This window comes from Cygnus olor, chromosome 2 (genome assembly GCF_009769625.2).
Source record: "Cygnus olor isolate bCygOlo1 chromosome 2, bCygOlo1.pri.v2, whole genome shotgun sequence".
Taxonomy (NCBI): Eukaryota; Metazoa; Chordata; class Aves; order Anseriformes; family Anatidae; genus Cygnus; species Cygnus olor.
The window spans coordinates 14,608,869-14,625,919 of record NC_049170.1 but is presented as its reverse complement, the minus strand read 5'-3'; the positions used below and the strand labels follow the sequence as shown (position 1 = coordinate 14,625,919).

Below are 17,051 nucleotides of genomic sequence, written 5' to 3'. Positions count from 1 at the left end.
TCCTTGCGGAGACAGACTTTGCAAAGCCTTGTCAGAAGGATTAGTTGAACATACGTATTTTTTCTTTAAACATGTTATGTGGGTTTAGTGATTTGAATTGCACACTCCTGGATAAGAAACAAATATTAGCATTGGCAAAATAGATGTTGTGAAATTTAGCCCGAATATAATAAACCCAAGACTGTACAAGGAGTTGTCTTGAGACAGGTAATTTTCTATGTTCTCCATCATAAATCCGAAAAAGTTTACCTTCATTAAATCTTTGTCCATCCATGACAGGACACCACAGAACAACACATTTCTAGAAGTACCATACCTCTTTAAGCAAAAAGAGCGAACCCTTCCTGTTCAGGTTATTTCCTCCCCAAAAGCTCTCCAAACATATGGAAGAAACTTTTGAGTATTGGATTTTTTTTTCCTCCAAACTTGCCCCCACTTACATATTACATATTTTAACCTTAAGCAGCATCCTCTAGGGTGCAAAATAAGTAAAATCTGTGCAAGGAAAAACATGTTAATTGACAATGAAATACTATTTATGACCAATTGTCAATCGTTCCTCTAAATTACAAACAAAGAAAATAGTTCTAGCTCAATCTCTCCGTTTTCAGTTTAAAGTACCAATCCTAGTTTTCACATATAACTGGCAAATAAGACAAGCAGCTACTTCAAGAATTGTTTTCTATACTGATCCTCAAAATGGCATATGAGCTCAGCAGAATAAACTCAATCAAGTGCTGAGGAAATTGCTTTAAGAAATTTGCATCAGAAGTGCAACAATGTGAACAGTTTTCACAGGTTGTTGCAAGTGCTCATGGATAAATGGATAAAGAGCCTACATGACAATACCATCCACTGTTCTGAGGCATAGGAGGCAATTAAAACCATAACTAATTAGTCCTAATTATTATAGATAGTTTCAGAAGAATGATTTATTTATTTAACAAATAAACTGCTTTGCAAGCTACTGAACATATAGGCATACACATTTACTAAGTACATGACAAAATTATAAAGGGGTACATTACTGTACAACAGCACATAGCAATCTTATTAATGCTTTCGATGATTTGCATGCGCTTTCATATGCACTTATGCTTAAAACCAAAAATTTCATTCTTGATATTTCTGCCTTTTGAAAAAAGCAAAATCCCCAAGATCCAAGAAGATTTTTTTTTTTTTATCTCGACTGTCACCCCAGTCAACAACAAAACAAAAAGTGGGGAAGGGTTCTTTAAACATAAATTATTCTAAAGTCCACAAAACACTTGAAAAAGTCTTCACACACTCTTTTCTAAGGAAAAAGAGTTTTTTTTTTTTTTTTTTAACTTTTCAGTTAACCTGACAGAACTGTCAAAAAAACACCAGAAACACCTACTACTGGTGACAGAATAAACAGTCAAATTTTAAAAATAAAATATTCGAACTTTTATATATAAAGAAAGGGTTACTTGCACTCATTCCTTAAGGAGGTTTTACCTCTTGAGCTGGAAATGCAATACAGCAAACTAGGGACTTAAACAGAAGTTCGACATGACTAAGTCTGTGATAGCAAAGGGGGTGTAAAGGAATGTCCTGAGGGAGCTAGGGAACACCACTGCAAGGCCACGCTGTATCATGTCTGAAAGTCTACGACAATCAGGGGACACCTAATGATTAAAAAAAAAAAGGCAGGAGCATCTGGGGAACTCACCAAAGTCACATCTCAGTCCCTGGGAAAATAGCAGAGAACGCTTGAAAGTTATTTCTAGTTACAAGATAAGAAAGCAACTGGGAACAGCTAGCACTGATTTACCAATTGCAAATTACGCCTGAGTAACTTGAAATATGATGAAATGGGACTGTGGATGAGGGGAGAGCAGTGGATTTCATTTACCTTTGGTGTAGCTATCCACAAAGTCTTTTATAGTATCATTGTAACCACGCAAGAAGGGGCTGGATCATGGACTACAAGGCGGCTGACCTGTCAGACTGGAAAGGCAGGGGTCAGTGGTGCTAAATCCACCTGGGGACCAGTTGCAGACAGCATTGTGGGTGGACACTAAGTCAGCAAATTGCCATCGCAGCGTTGACAATTAACCACCTCCTTTGCTACATCAGCAAGAGAGTCACCAGCAAGTAGAGGGATGCCATCAGCGCTGTCCAGAGCACACCTGGAATATCAGCTCAAGTTTCAAGTACCCAAATACAACAGAGGTTGACAAGTGGGAGTACAGAGAAAGCTCAATGAAATAGAATCATTAAGGTTGGAAAAGACCTCCAAGATCATCTGGTCCAACCGTCCCCCTACCACCAGTATCACCCACTAAACCACATCCCTAAGCACCATGTCCAACCTTTCCTTAAACACCCCCAGGGACGGTGACTCCACCACTTCCTGAGCACGAGACATACCAAAGATGAAGATAAACTCTTCTCTGAGGAGCATAGAGGAAAGACGAGAAACAATGCACACCAAACATATGGGAAAATTTCTTAGAATGAGAGTATTTAAGTATGCTGCACAGAAAGTTGCAAAATCTGTCCCTGTAGGAGCTCAGAATTCAACTCAACAAAGCCTTAAGCAACCTAGTATACCTTTGAAGTTAGTCCTACTGCAAACATAAGGTTGAACTGGATGACCTTCAGAAGTTCCTTTAGACCTAGTTTCTTTTTTTAAAGGAAAAGTCACCATTACATGTTTCAGTGAAAACATTCTTCACAAGAGTTACACTAAAAGCAGGAGAACCACTCCGCTTTATACAAGCAGGATGCTTTAATGCATCTAGCAATACAGATATACAAGTTCTTAGCACTGGAAATTTTCATAATCATATCTGTTCTGATTCACTTTTAAGCACAGATGAACTATTCGCTGGTTGACAGACCTGTAAAACAGGGTTAAGTCATCTAATCACAATTGGAGCATTAGCTAATAAATGAAAGCCATTTCAACATGACAAAGCACTGCAGATAATAAAAATGTTCTGACTTCCACAGTTGTAACAAGACGATGAGATCATTAATACATACCTGACGTGGAAGTAAACTTCGAAAGGCTACAAAATGCTATAGCTTAAAACGAAGGCAGTCCTTTCAGTTGAAATCTCAATAGAAAAATATTGTTCAAGTTAGGTTTGAAAGGACTTATTGTTTGTTTAAATCTTTCCCATATTTATTAAGTTACATATTTAGTAAGCAAGACTAAGAACAGCAGCCTCTTAACACTTAAAAAACAAGAGAAGGGGACTGGAACTAATGTCAGTTTGAATTGTGTGATGGGTTATCTTGCAACCCCTAAGTATCTCATGTAAAGTGAGGAAAAGATCCAGATAAGGCTGAAGACCTAAAAATTACTACAGATGAATATGCTGGTTTCATTACAAGTGTTACAAAAAAGACAACATGAAACAAAGCAAAAACTGGTATTTAGAAGAAAGCCAACAACCATTTAAATGAAATTCAATTTGCTGGGTATGAAACCCCCTCAGTTGTTTGAAATAACGATACACGAAACAGAATTTGTACAATTACCTGTGGAAACAGTTGTAGCACCATGACACAGGTAAGTGCCAATGTCTAGCACCGCTTTTGTCTACTGTTAATCTGCTGATAATAAAATAAACCCTACAGTTTAGTCAACATCAAGCGCTCCTTATTCCATCAGTTTTATCATCTTGGGTTAAGTCAAGTGTGTGTGGGATTTGAATTTTTCAAATGGAATTCAAATTTGTTTCCTTAGGAAAACACAGCCAGGAGGGGTGGGAGAAGAAATAAATATATCAATCACATTTTAGTAGTATTTCAAACATTATCTATCAACGTAGAAGGATTAAGACGACATGCAAGCCTACTTAAATTTTAAAGGTACCTATTTAAAAAACATTATTAACTTTGGATCTATTATCTTTATTATCTTTGGATCTATTAACTTTGGATCTATTAATTTTCATTGCTGAAAGAATTATACAAATTAGATCCTGGGATAAAACTGGAGTTGACTAACTTATGCGACCTTCTTGAGAGCAGGAACACAAGAAAACAACTCCAACTAGTTTATAAAAACAGAATATCAATTTATAGTCTTCAAAGGTATTTTCAGCAAAAAACATTTTCTTGGAAAATGAAAGAGTGACATAACACTTAATGAAGTGCTTCCAATGCATGAAAGCTACTACGACTCTACTAATCAAGCCCTGAATTATTTCTTGCCTTCACTTAAGAGTGTCTTTCAGTTCCCATTACAAGGTGTGTTTTATCACAGAACATAAAGTCATACTTCCACAAAGTCATACCCTTTATAGACTTTTCAAAGATACTACATGACAAAACTCAATCTCAAAAGAAGGAAAGAAGATACAAAGCACTCCACTAAACTTTAAGGTAAAATTATTTCCAACAAATTATCTAATGTTAAGTAATTTTTCTGGACCAAAATACTATATGCAAAGTCTGAAGAGTTAGAACAGACAGAAGAGTTAGAATGGACAGAGCTGACATGAAATTAACTTCAGAGTTTAAAAATTTGTCTTCACTGAATATCACTTCACAGTTACTGACCTTATATTTACTTACAGGTGTGTTTGTGTGCACAGTAACTGTTACAGAAAAACAAACCTTAGGTTGTTTAGAAGTAAAACAAGAAAGCAGGTGCACACTGCTGGAAAAGTATTTTAATTTGTTGGTTTAGGACCAGAAGCACTCAAGAGCTCAGAAAAAACTGTTACACAAAGCAGAATCAATGAGATTCCTACACATTAAATGGGACTTCCACCCCCCCGCCCCGTATCAACCCTCCAATTATGTGAGTAACGTGTTACAGAACTGAAGTCTGCAAGCCTAGGACAGACTCCAGCACATCCATTCCCAGTCTCCTAGAGGTCATTTAACATATTCTTCAAGGTAACAAACAATTCTGCTACAGTAGTGGTAAAGGTCTTGAAGCTGTTTGTAAATCCTTAAATCATATTGTCTCATGTTACAAAACACATATTAGCAGTACCTCGTAAGTCATATTTACTTGCAGGGTATCACAAGCATAATGGACACTAGTATGTTCAAACTGCAGCCAGACTGGAACTGAAATTCAAACCCTAGTATATCTAAAAACGTCTCAATATAGTTACAATTCTGTCAGTTCATGCAGGAGCCAGTTTTATATGCTTAAGCTATCACTAGTAGCAAAGAAACACACTCACAATTCAGACAACATTAAAAGTACAAAAATAAAAGGGATCAGTTGTATTTTTATTTGCAGACTTGGCTATAATTTATTTTTTTAAAAAAAAGTACAATTTATTGCCTGTATAGAGTCTATCAGCTTCTGAAACTCTCTGTAAGGAGTAAAGAAAGATGTGCATTGCCTCTAAGACCTGTAGCCTTAACACCCACCTGAAAAGAAAAGACCCCAACAGTACTTAGCCTTGTGAGAAAGGCTCTTCTAGAAGGGAGAGGTATGTTTTTGCCAAGGTACACGGCCAAGGTTTGAAATAAACCATGCTGGTTCAACAGGACACTTCAGTACAATGCCATCATGTAGAAAAATACCAAGTATTACAAGCTGCTTCACTACAGAGCTCGTTAGCGCTGACATATTTGGCACTGGAACATCAGAAACAACTAAAGTAGGCTATACTAGTAATAACAATTGTAGGAATAATCTTGGATAATTACTTTAGTGGTAAGGAGCAGTGCACAAAAAAACCTGTTGGAGCATTATTCCTGTTTTCTTATGTTCTGCTGCTATAACTACATTTTCTCCAAAACTCACCTGGGGCATATACACCTCTTGCTCTCTTTAAACATTCTTCAGTTTAATATGTACATCCCAGTAATAATCTCAAAAGTTTAACAACTCATTTGCAAAACTTACCTGTATAAGCAGTCCATATAGTCTGCTCCTTTGCTATACTCTTCCCAGTATCTGTGATACATAACCAGTACTTGTTCTTCAGATTCCAGAACTCTCTGTGAAGGAAGACAGGTACGCACAGGTGCACACACACACACAGGTAAAATTAGTAAGAAAATAGTATAAATTGAAAGTTGTAACAGGATTACTGTTTTAGAACAACCACAGATGCAAAACTAAGACCACACCTAAGCTTCAACAACAGTGAAAATAACATTTTTGCAATGACCTGAAAACTACCAAATATTACTTAGAAGTTTTGACAAGTTAACTACAACAGCAGTTGTTGTTTTATTTTGTGTTTTACAAGGACAATCTCTATAATACGTTAATTTTCTATTTGTCCTTACAGAAGCACTGGCTTGAACAAGCACTGTTCATATTCTCAGCATATGCTGGTGGATAACTCACATAACTACTTCTCCACTGACATGAACTAATTTTAAACCCATGCAACCACATGCACACTGGGGGAGTTGCCTCACTCACTGTAACTATTTAAAATCAGTATGCATTACTCATTTGAAAAACCCTCATACTCACCAATAATCCTGGAATAAAACAACTTTAACAAAGCACAGGTATATGCAAACTTATACACATCTTAAATTCTGTAAAGCTAGGCCCAAACTTTTTGGAACATCAGCCATTTATCACCTAAGAAGTTGTTGGTATACTAAAGTTCTCAAAATATAATAGTATTTCAAAAGAATATAGTTTAACTAATTTGTTTAAATCTAAATTGTATGATTTGTGGAGGCAGACAAGGTCCTAGGAATTTAGCTCCAGAATGCAATTTTAAACTCTCAAGCAGCAACAAAGCTTGTTCCACAACAATATAAAAGGAAAGCCAGCAGACCAGATAGAATCAAGAGTGCTTTCCTCTGTAGTATGAATTTCACAAAGATTTTTCAAAATTATTTCAAAGACAAATGATGGGTAGCCACTTCAGGAACTGGATGTATGCTTTCCACTCCTTCCCACAGCTTCTAGTGTGCCTAAGTGTCCTAAGTGAGCTCATTCAGCTCACTAAATAACTGAGAAACAACTTTGTGACTGAGTTGTCTGCCAGTTTTGTGAACTGATTTAGTCTGCCAAAGCATCAGAGGTAGCCTCCCTGCAACCAGTGGAACTACCTATTAAGGTGTCTAGCCTACGCTGTCAAACATACAGGTACTTAAGTTGAAAAACCAGCAATACGCCACTGAGCAGTACTGGCCAGAACTTGCAGTTCTTCGCTCCCTACACAGACACCAAAGAGAGGCAGGCATCTAGTTTAACTCTTTTTACTGATGCACAAGGAGATACTGTTCATCCATCCTACATATGCAGCGTGATAAATCATGATTCTGTTGAATTTCTGTGTCATCAGGTAAGACACCTAAATTAATTTACAGCTATATTGGTATAGAAGTACTGTTATATGTCATAATAAATAATTTGTCATTACTTCCTCCCCTCTCAAGCATTTTTCTTTCTTAGAGTATACACAGTCGGTTTTCAAGACATTAGGGTAGTTTTACGCTAAACGGAAGGCTAATGACAAACTATTAACACATTCTGAAAATGAAGACATTTCTGTAACTCCTTTGATTATAAGCAGTGAACAGAGAAGAATGAACATATTACAAACTGTATGCATTCGTTGTTGGCTTGAAAGGTAAGTCCGTGATGCATACAGACATCTGTCTCATAGATGTATATTCTGGCTCCAGAACACCGACACCTCTGATTTTACCTCAGAAAATATGCACAACTTCACGTGAACAAAACAAAAACCCACCCTGAGGTCAAAAAAGGACAAGCAATAACCACACACACACATCATTAACTGTATAGGTTACCTTGTGCAAATGGCGTACATGATTTTCCAAAAAAATTTTAGTCTCAGTATAAAGTCTCTCTCCAAGAGGTTCAGGATAGGCCACACACAAAGCATAAATGTCTCTGGGTTAGGAGTCAAGGCTTGTATCTGCTTAAAGTATGAAAACTCATCAACAAAATTTAAAGTTTACATAAACTACCCACCCACATTTTAGAGGTTTTAATTTTTTTTTTGTGTGTGTGTGATTAAATCGATCTTTTTCTGAAGCTTCTGTAATCCCTGATTTGCAAAGAGCAAGTTTTCAGCTTCAATAATCAATATCTCTGTTTTAAGTAGCGGAAGCTGAGGGAACATTAGGGCTCAGATCCTGGAACTTCTGACAGCCCCACACTGACATGGCTACCACTTATTTACCATCTACAGATAAATATGATTATCTGAAAGTGAAAATCAGCATTCATCTGAAATACTTCTGTATGTGCAGCCAGTGTGGTTGGTGGAACAATCAGTTCTACAGCTGAAAAAACACCAAGACAATTACAGGAAGATCCTGACGTTCTACCTGTCCAAAAAAGTCCAACCGTTAGACAGCAGTTATCAAAGTTATAAACTACCACTCCCTATTCAACTCGATCAGCGTCTTAACTTAAAGAACACACCCTAGCCAACTGAACAGTTAGAAGCAAAGTCTCAAAATTTGTATTGGGCATTCGTAATAACCAAATTCTTATAAATAATATCTCAAGTAGAGATTCGTAACTGTCACTTATTTAGCGGACAATGAAACATCTCCAGAATCACTTGTTTCCACAGAGAACCGGTGAGGAGATCTGAAGGTCAAAGGTGGCTGGAGATGACTCACAGTTTAAATACAGTGACATATGGTCTTTCAGGTGATCTTTTCCAGAAGATTCTTTAACCCTTACACAGTTAGGGCTCTCAGCCCACTGCCATTCTAGCATTTCGAGGTATTAGCTAAGTTTAAAGATGAGCTAGGTTTAACAATAAAATTATTATCAAAGTTACAAAGAAAACACTATATTTGAGTTTTGGGAAAGCAATGACGCAAGTATTAGTTCTAGAAGATGAATCTGCACATTACAAAGCTTCTCAGCCCTAAAAGACTGCTAGCCTGTGTACTGCGCCTGACCTCAGCTGTCTCAAGCAGCGCATAAGAGAAAGCAATCACTTCTGAGAACAGTGCTGCAGACTGAAATCACATTCCTCTGCTGTAGCTCATTCTTTATGTCATTGTTGCGACTACAGAGGGAGTACGCTGATCATCTGGTACTATAATCAATAAAACAGCCTGGATTAACACATTGTGCAAAGCTATTAGTCATCTCTTCATTATGCTTATTAAGCAGCAAGAAGAATAGAGTAAACCACCAGCATTTCCTCACCCATTTTTAAGTCAGGTCTATGAAGAGGTCAGATACATACACTGATTTTTACAATCCCTCTAGATGTTTAGAAACACGTTACTCCAACTAAATTAAATTTGGCAGAGAGTAAAGAGCTATCGCAGAACAAGAAGATACACTGTAGGAAGACTTGGCATTTCAAACTTCTTAATAATATCTCAGATTTAAAAAAAAAATTAAAACCCAAGAAAAATCTTCCAAACTAGCTTTACAGAAGAGCTACCAGTTTCACTGAGTTGTTCAAGACTCGGTTAACAGTTTATGTTAAAACATACAGCTTGGTTAACATAGCAGAAGTACCAACCTGCATTTAAGGTTGGAAGTTACAGATCACGCAGGCCCCTCAGGCCAGTCACCCATGGAGAATACTCCAAAAGGCTCCTGACTGTGCCAAATTAGGCACTAACAGTGCCACCTTCCCAGGAATTTAACAATGCCTGCCTTACTGTCATCTTCAAAGTACATGCCAAATGATTCTTCCCAGACTTGCTTCCTGAGTCTGCTGTTCCTAAGTGTTCGCCTCCTGATGCTCAAGCAACTGAAGCAAATCCCAAAAGAGGATCAAAGAGCACACCTGCGTGCAAGGTCCCAACGTAAGAAGTTCTAAGTGGAGAAGTATGACAAGAGGAATCAATCCAACATCTCATTCAACTATTCTGGATTTAAAATCCACTTTGGGTGCCCTTGTTAAAATGGTTAGAGTTTTACACTACACAAGTTAACAACTTGTTAAAGACTGAAACGAGTGGTTCTTAAAATCTGCTTAGAAAGAATTACTACAGCACTATCTGTAAGCATGGGAGCGCACACCTAATTAATGAAAAAAGTCACCAATGTTTTGGTGTTGTTTGAACTTGACTCAAAGACAAGGCGAAGAGTCATGCCCCCAGAAATTAATTAAAAATTTTAAAATGAAAGAGCCACTTAAAGATTATTGCACCACACAACTGCATAACCATATTCTACGTGGTCTGTGAGCAACTACAATTTTATATATTTACATACACAAACTCAAAGTCACAGGCAAACTGAAAAGCGAGTCTAAGAAACAGTAACACGTTCAGAAAGAGAAGAGGCTTTAGAGCCCAGCTCCTGCACAAAGAACAAGGTCACACTGTAATAACTTATACCTAAGAGTCGTCTTGGAAGCTTCCTTTTTCACCCAGCAGAAATTTAAAAAAACTGATAAACAAGTCTAAACCATTCTTCCACCTTATAATCAAATCCAACTCAGTCAGATTGCCTGGGAGCAGCTATGAGCCTCCAAAAATTCTCTCATTATTCACCCTACTGACAAGGGTAATGAATGCGCAGACACGGCACAGCTTTATTTCTGCAAAAAAAGAAGTTCACTGACACACAGATCTTATTACAAGCCCACTTTATGTGTAAAATGCAAACCTTTCACTACAACAATATCACTTGTGCAGTTATAACTTGAACTGTAAGCCTGTATGATCACAGCTAGAAATCTATGTTGAAAATAATCACTCTTAACCGTTCAGGACCAGGGAGCTAATAACAGTGGCAGAAAAGAAGGCTTTTCTATAAACCCTGGCTACAGAAATGTTTAACAGCATACTTAGAAGTACAAAGAAGATGGAGAAGTGTTTAAGCAAAACAAAGACAATCTCACCTCTACCGCCAGCAAAGTTTAAAGATTAATTCTCTGTCTTAGATGCTCCCTTCACAACACACACACTCAAACATATAAGAAAGAATCATTATTACAATAGGGGAAATTGATGCATGAGCTTTTGTGAACAACTATAGCACAAGCTAAATATTGATGGTAAAAACGAGCAAAAACTCAGTCTCCACTGACTCACGAGCTTAACATCAGATACTACCTGAAAACGCACTCCTGATCAAGACCACTGAAACCGTTACACAGCGCAGGCTTGCTCCATGCTAAGCACATCACACAACCATATCAGGATTGTCACTTAAAGGATACGAGAAGCGGTCGTTCCACGTCGCTCTTTCAACATAATCCAACATAACAACAGCTTTAATTGTTGTTAGAAGTTTGTTCCATGTTTCATCAAAGTCAACTACTCGTGGTTTCAGGGACATTGTGGGGCTTTAGTGTTAATCTGCAGAAAAATTAAACATATCAGGCAACGTTGCACTATAATTAAAAAGAATACATCTCATTTGATTTTTTCAATTTGAAGTGTATATACTGCTGCAACACATCAGCACAGCAACATGAAAGATGCCCCCCTCCTCCCCCCAAAATCAAGCTCTTAAGTCCTGATTTTTAACATTAAGGAAGGAACGCTAATGCTGCATGAGTAGCCTACAACATAACACCAATTTATCTAACACCACCACGCCTCAAAGTTCATCACCTTACAGAGATGTCCATTCAACAGCACCATATGAAGAAATTGACTTTTCTGCATGCTTTTGGTCACTTTTACACAAAGACTGCTTCAGCTTCTCAGCAGCTGAGAGAACTTTGAGCAGAAACACACTCAACAGATTAGCAGTTTATCTGAAATTACTGTTGTCAGCTCGTAGCCAACGTTCACCTCAAGCTTTCACGAAACATTTGTTGGTGTTATATTTGAAAAGCCACAAAACCCAAAAGCTTTGATCAAGATGACAAAAAGAAAACACTTAACACAGAGCAGTATGCACAGCTTGCGCAGCTTATTGCTCTGTGCAGCAGGGCAAACAGTGAACTCCTTCAAATAAAACATGGCTTGAAAATATAGAAGTCATGTTAATAAATTCATGTAAAAATACTTGGAGATTTATTGAAACAAACAAAAAAATAAATTACTGAAATAAAGCTAGGAGAAGAGTAATAGAATTCAGAAAAGAGGTCCTGAGAAAGACAAAAAAACTGTGAAGGCCTCTTCTTTCTGTGTTCCCATTTGCCTCTGTCCCATGCACCCAACCCAGCAAGGAGCTGACGTGTGACATTCCATGCACGGAGCAAGCCTAGATCCTGCTCAGAAGGGTGGCATCATAAGATAAAGAACAGGAATAAGATTCCTATTCCCATTTTATTTAGATGGGCAGGTGACTTCTCACTTGATTCCCACATTTTCATGGTCAGAGGAAAAAAAAAAAAAAAAGCTAGTGACAGACATTTAGCATGGAGACATGTCTACAAGGTAAAGAATCAAAAAAATACATTGAAAAGGTGGTTATCCAACCAACTTACTACCTTAACCCTACTGGCTTTGTATTTTTTCTCAGGCACACACCTTCTTTCAAACTGCAGGATATGCAGCTTCTCAGATTAAAGAGAATAATAATCATGTCAAAGGCAACTTCTACACCTTGTATCTGCAAAATGTTACCCTGACTAGTTAACCAAGCTCCTTAACTGCTGTAAACTCAGGAACCTCAGAAGGCTGTTTTCCTCTCCCTGCAACACAACAAGTTCCATTTGAAGTGTAATCAATTTATTACCTACATTTGCTTTGATTTCCTAAAAAAAAAAAAAAAAAAAAAAAAAAAAAAAAAAAAAAAAAAAAAAAAAAAAAAAAGAGCAGCAAATAACATAAAGGAAGTGGTATTATCCTAGGCATTATGAGCAGGACTTTTTTTTTTCCCAGCAGAAGAAATAAAAATCAGTAAGCAATGGTTGGACCAGACAATCTTGAAGGTCTCTTCCAACCTTAATGATTCTATGATGCATAAATACTTCTCAGTTCAACAGCAACATGTAAGTTGGTGTATTTGCAACATGGCTATTATCGCTTTGGGAAATAAAAAAAAGTCTTCTCCTACTGCCATACACGGGTTGGAAAGTGTTACGCAAAAAAATCAATGAGAATTGACAAAATAAACAGATATCCACCAAAGGTAAACTGAAAAACACAAACTGATGCATGTTTCAAAGAAACATGAACTTCAGCAGAAGTAAACAACTTCAAAGCTCTCTTCTAGCAGAAAAAAAAAGTCTTTTTCTAAAAGCTTTAGTGTTAGTCTTCTAGTAAACGCAAGAATATTTTCAGATGATGCCAAGAAGTTGTCATGGTCCATAAAACCTTTAAGAATCCCAAGAAGCGCTTGTGTTAACAAAGTTACATTTAACTGAACGTTATATGTTACCGGCTTTTCTCTCTAAAACATGCACTTGGTATCTCTAACTAAACAGGCACTCCTTCAAAGATAAGCAAAACCGAGGGGAGGAAGGAAGGCTGAAGAAAAATTCTTCCCTACAATACATCGCACAGGACCAGTAACATTGTACTTAGGGTCAGCCAAACATATAACACGTAAAGCACTGCGCATCCCTGCAAGCATAGAAGTTTTCGGGGTTAAACAGCTTAAGATAGAGCTGACTAGAGCTTGGTAACCTCTTATAACTTCTATGCCAATATGAACCTAACTTTTACGAACACGTTGACAAATCTGGTGTAAGTTTTTGTGTACAAAACCAGGGTTTTGGGTGCTAGCAGTCCAAGCTCACCACCTCAGAACGCTAAGTGCCCTGCAGTGCTGCACGCAGTCCTGATATATTTACTTGGCGGCCCTGATATATTGACCTCGGTGGTAAAAGTTACACCAGAGCCGAACGCCTACCCCGGGGTTCACCCTACCGAGGGGGTGGGAGCCCTACGCGACCATTACAAGCCCTGCGGTGGGCAGCCAGCGCTGGCACGCCTTTACACGCGGGGACAAGGAGCGGATGCCCCGCTCGCCCCCCTCTCAGCCCGGGCAGGGAGCCCCCAGCACGGCAGCCCCGACCCCGACCCCAAACCCCCCCGGCCCTGCTCTCCCCGCCCCGGGCACCCGACCAAAACCGAAACCAGGCGGGGCCGGGCCCCGCCGCTCCCTCCCCACAGGGCCCGGCCCGGGGAACGCCCAGCGGGGCCCCCCCGAGCCCCCCGAGCCGGGGGCGCTGCCCCGGGACCCCCTCAGGGGGCAGCGGTCGGGGAGGGGGGGGGGGCCCGGCTCCCTCCCGCGGCCCGGCCCCGCCGCCCCCCGCCCCGAGCCGTGGCCCCGTCCCCTCAGCGCGGCGGGGGCGCGCCCGGCCCGGCCTTTACCTGGCGGCCCCGAGCACGCGCCTCGCGCGCGCCCCCCCTCCCCGCTCCCCGCCGCGCGGCCGCGGTCCCTGCCCCGCGCCCCGTCCTCACGGCGCTGCCATTACCCAGCCGCTCGCGCCCCGCCCCGCCCCGCCGCCGGCCGCCGCCACTGACGGGGCCGGGGTGAGGCGCGGCCCCGCTGCCTCCGCTCGCCTCCCTCCCTCCGCCGCCTCACCCGCCCCGCCCCGCCGCCTGTCGCCGCCGTTCCCTCCCAGGCTCGCCCCGCCGGCGGCAGGATGGGCGGCGGGTGGCGGCTCCCGGCACACCGAGGCTTTCCGGCCGCGCCCCCCCCCCCCGCCGGAGGGGAGGCGGTTGGTACGGCCCGCCCTACGGCAAGCACGGCGGGCCGCAAGGCCCCGCGCCGCGCATGGGCCGTGGGGGGAGCCTCCATGGGCGACGGTGCCCGCGCTGCGCATGCGCGGGGGCCGCCATGGGGGCGTGAGTGTGGAGATGTGGTGTTGGGCTTCCAGTGCTCCTGAGCCCACAGTCCTTACGTTATTAAACTTAAACCCTCTTCTCTGTAGTGAATCGGTATTCCTTCTGTGGGTCCTTCTGTGTCCGTAAGAGATCCCTCAATAATTACCAGGCTACAAAGAAATAACTAGTAACTCCTTAAGATTGTATATATTCTCCTTAATATTTTTCCCTTAGTTGCATGAGTTGCCATTACATCACAAAAAACACTTCCTGATTTTTATTTCCTTTGTAAAATGCATCCCTGTCCAGAAATGCTTAGAAATAGCTCACTATAAATTTTGTGGGTTTGATTTTTTTGTTTTGTTTTGTATTTTCCTAATGAAGTTCAGGAATGTGAAGGATAGGAGGACAATAAAACAACAACAACAACAACAACAAAACACATCAAACCCCTATGGAAGAAGGAAAAATTCCAAATTCAGTGTTGCAATTGCTAATACAATTCTTACTCAAAATATAATACGTTTATAACTCCAATTTCTCCTTTCTGTTATAGTGTTTCCTGCCAGAGGGGAATCTGTGTTTGATTTCAGCCCGCATGTTTGTTTGTTTAATTATGGAAATGCCACACAGCTGCTCTTATTGTTCAAGGTGGTTTTCATACCTGTATCCTCCTTCACATGCTATTCAAATACTTTTTTTTTTTTTTTTCCATCTGCCCAACTGTAAATAGCAATTGCAGAAATACACAGCTGGTACAGTGAGGTCGTTTTCTGAATAGTGACTCAAAACTCTTCTACACTTCTTGTAACTTACAGAACAAACTTGTTAAGGCCTGGCATGTAGCCAAAGGTAGATTTCTACATGTACGTGTAAAAATCCAGTGACATCAAATTCTTAAACATTTTTCCTTGGCTGTGGAAAAACAAGGGTTACTTTTTTCTTAAAAGTCAAGTCCAGTTCTTCAGTTATGCAAAAGCAAGCCTAAATATGTATCTTATAATAAAGTGGTATCTTAAAATAAAGAGGTGTTTTATCACAAAATGGAAAATCAAGTTCTAAAGATATATGAGTGCTAACTCTGTAGTCTACATTGAAAAGATTGTCATCAGTGCACATTTCTGTATCTTTGTAAAACTGTATGTAGGTGTCAGGTTTACATAATTATAATTCTGGTACTCCAAAATATCTTAATTTTATGTGTATGCAAAAAGTATCAAATCTAACTGACCTTAAATTTAAAAAAATAAGAATATTTTAGACTCTCAGTTTGCCAGTGGTCTTCACACAGACAGCTGTAAAAGAAATTGCACCAAGTAAAAATGTAATAATCAGGCATTTAAATCAGGAGGTAATCCAGCTGATAAACTCCAACTCTTAATGTTCACAAGCTCAAAAGTCCAAACTAAAACCTCTGAAAATCACAGTGTGTGGATACAAAGTTCTCAGCACCAGCAGTTTTCCATGGATGTGCTCCTCTTGTGTCACAATAGTGAGTGTAAACAGAGCCGAAGAAAGAACATCAAAATACAAAAAATGTTTATAATGTGTAACAGAATGTTTTTTCTGGAAATCTTTTTTCCATCTATTCATTGCATAAGTTATTAATTTGCTTTCAGTGAGCTACACAGGTTAATTTGTAGTAGATGCATATGTGACCTTAAAACTATGCCACAACACCTATACAAATAGTAAGTACTCTGTGATTACATCAACTATCTCCACATCTTTATAACCAGCACTGCCGTATTTCCTGAAATTCCCCTGGTGTTTATATGTATTTGTTCTCTCTTATCTGATACTTATGTTTCTCTGTCTGTTTGTATTAGTTTGTTTTCTCTTCCATAATTAATTCTTTTGGCTGGAGCTGCCTCTTTTTTTTATGTTTATACTACAGCTAACGCAGTATTATTCTGGTCCAAAATTAGGAATCCTTAAGCCTATGATAATACAAGCACTGTATGAAATATGCCAATATATGGCCTACTGCTTTATTTTAAAATAACCTCACCCTTAAACTGTGGTTTCCTCATAAACTGTTGGCAAAGCCTGGTACCCCTCAGCAGAAAGAAATCACTCAAGGCCTCCTTTTTTCGTAAAGGTATGGATCGTCCTAATTTGCACATTTACTTGTCACTCAGCTAGTTCTTTGTGCCTGCCCCAGGCCAAATTACACTGTGAGAAATCATAGAATCGTAGAATGGCTTGGGTTGGAAGGGACCTTAACCCCCCTGCCATGATGCCTGACTTCCTTAGATCTTGATATTTCTTCTCCTTTCTGACATGTCTGAGTTGCATAGTTATTTATCACTGGGGATATCTAAAGTATTATTAATAGTATTACCACCTCGCGTTGTAGTAAATGAGGTAGTTTATTCCTTCCTGCATTTGTTCCAGGATCTATGGAAATTCAGGTATACATTGCTGCCTTAGCAATCAAAGCA

General features: G+C 39.7%; 1 protein-coding gene across 8 annotated transcripts in view; it reads right to left on the bottom strand.

Annotated features, from left to right (window-relative positions):
- Positions 1–14,502, bottom strand: part of CUL2 (cullin 2) — a 49,329-nt gene extending 34,827 nt beyond the window's left edge. For 2 of the 8 annotated variants that reach the window (XM_040547791.1, XM_040547794.1), the window contains exons 1-4: positions 14,152–14,288; positions 11,097–11,235; positions 7,735–7,837; positions 5,852–5,946 (exon numbers count right to left, since the gene is read on the bottom strand). In XM_040547791.1, the coding sequence (XP_040403725.1) occupies positions 5,852–5,946; positions 7,735–7,837; positions 11,097–11,215 (317 nt within the window). In that variant the 5' untranslated portion in view covers positions 11,216–11,235; positions 14,152–14,288. Of the gene's footprint in view, positions 1–5,851; positions 5,947–7,734; positions 7,838–11,096; positions 11,236–14,151; positions 14,302–14,365 lie in introns of those variants that run through there. The other 6 variants (XM_040547792.1, XM_040547796.1, XM_040547793.1 and 3 more) reach the window with 5 other exon arrangements.
- Between the last annotated feature and the right edge of the window lie 2,549 nt (positions 14,503–17,051).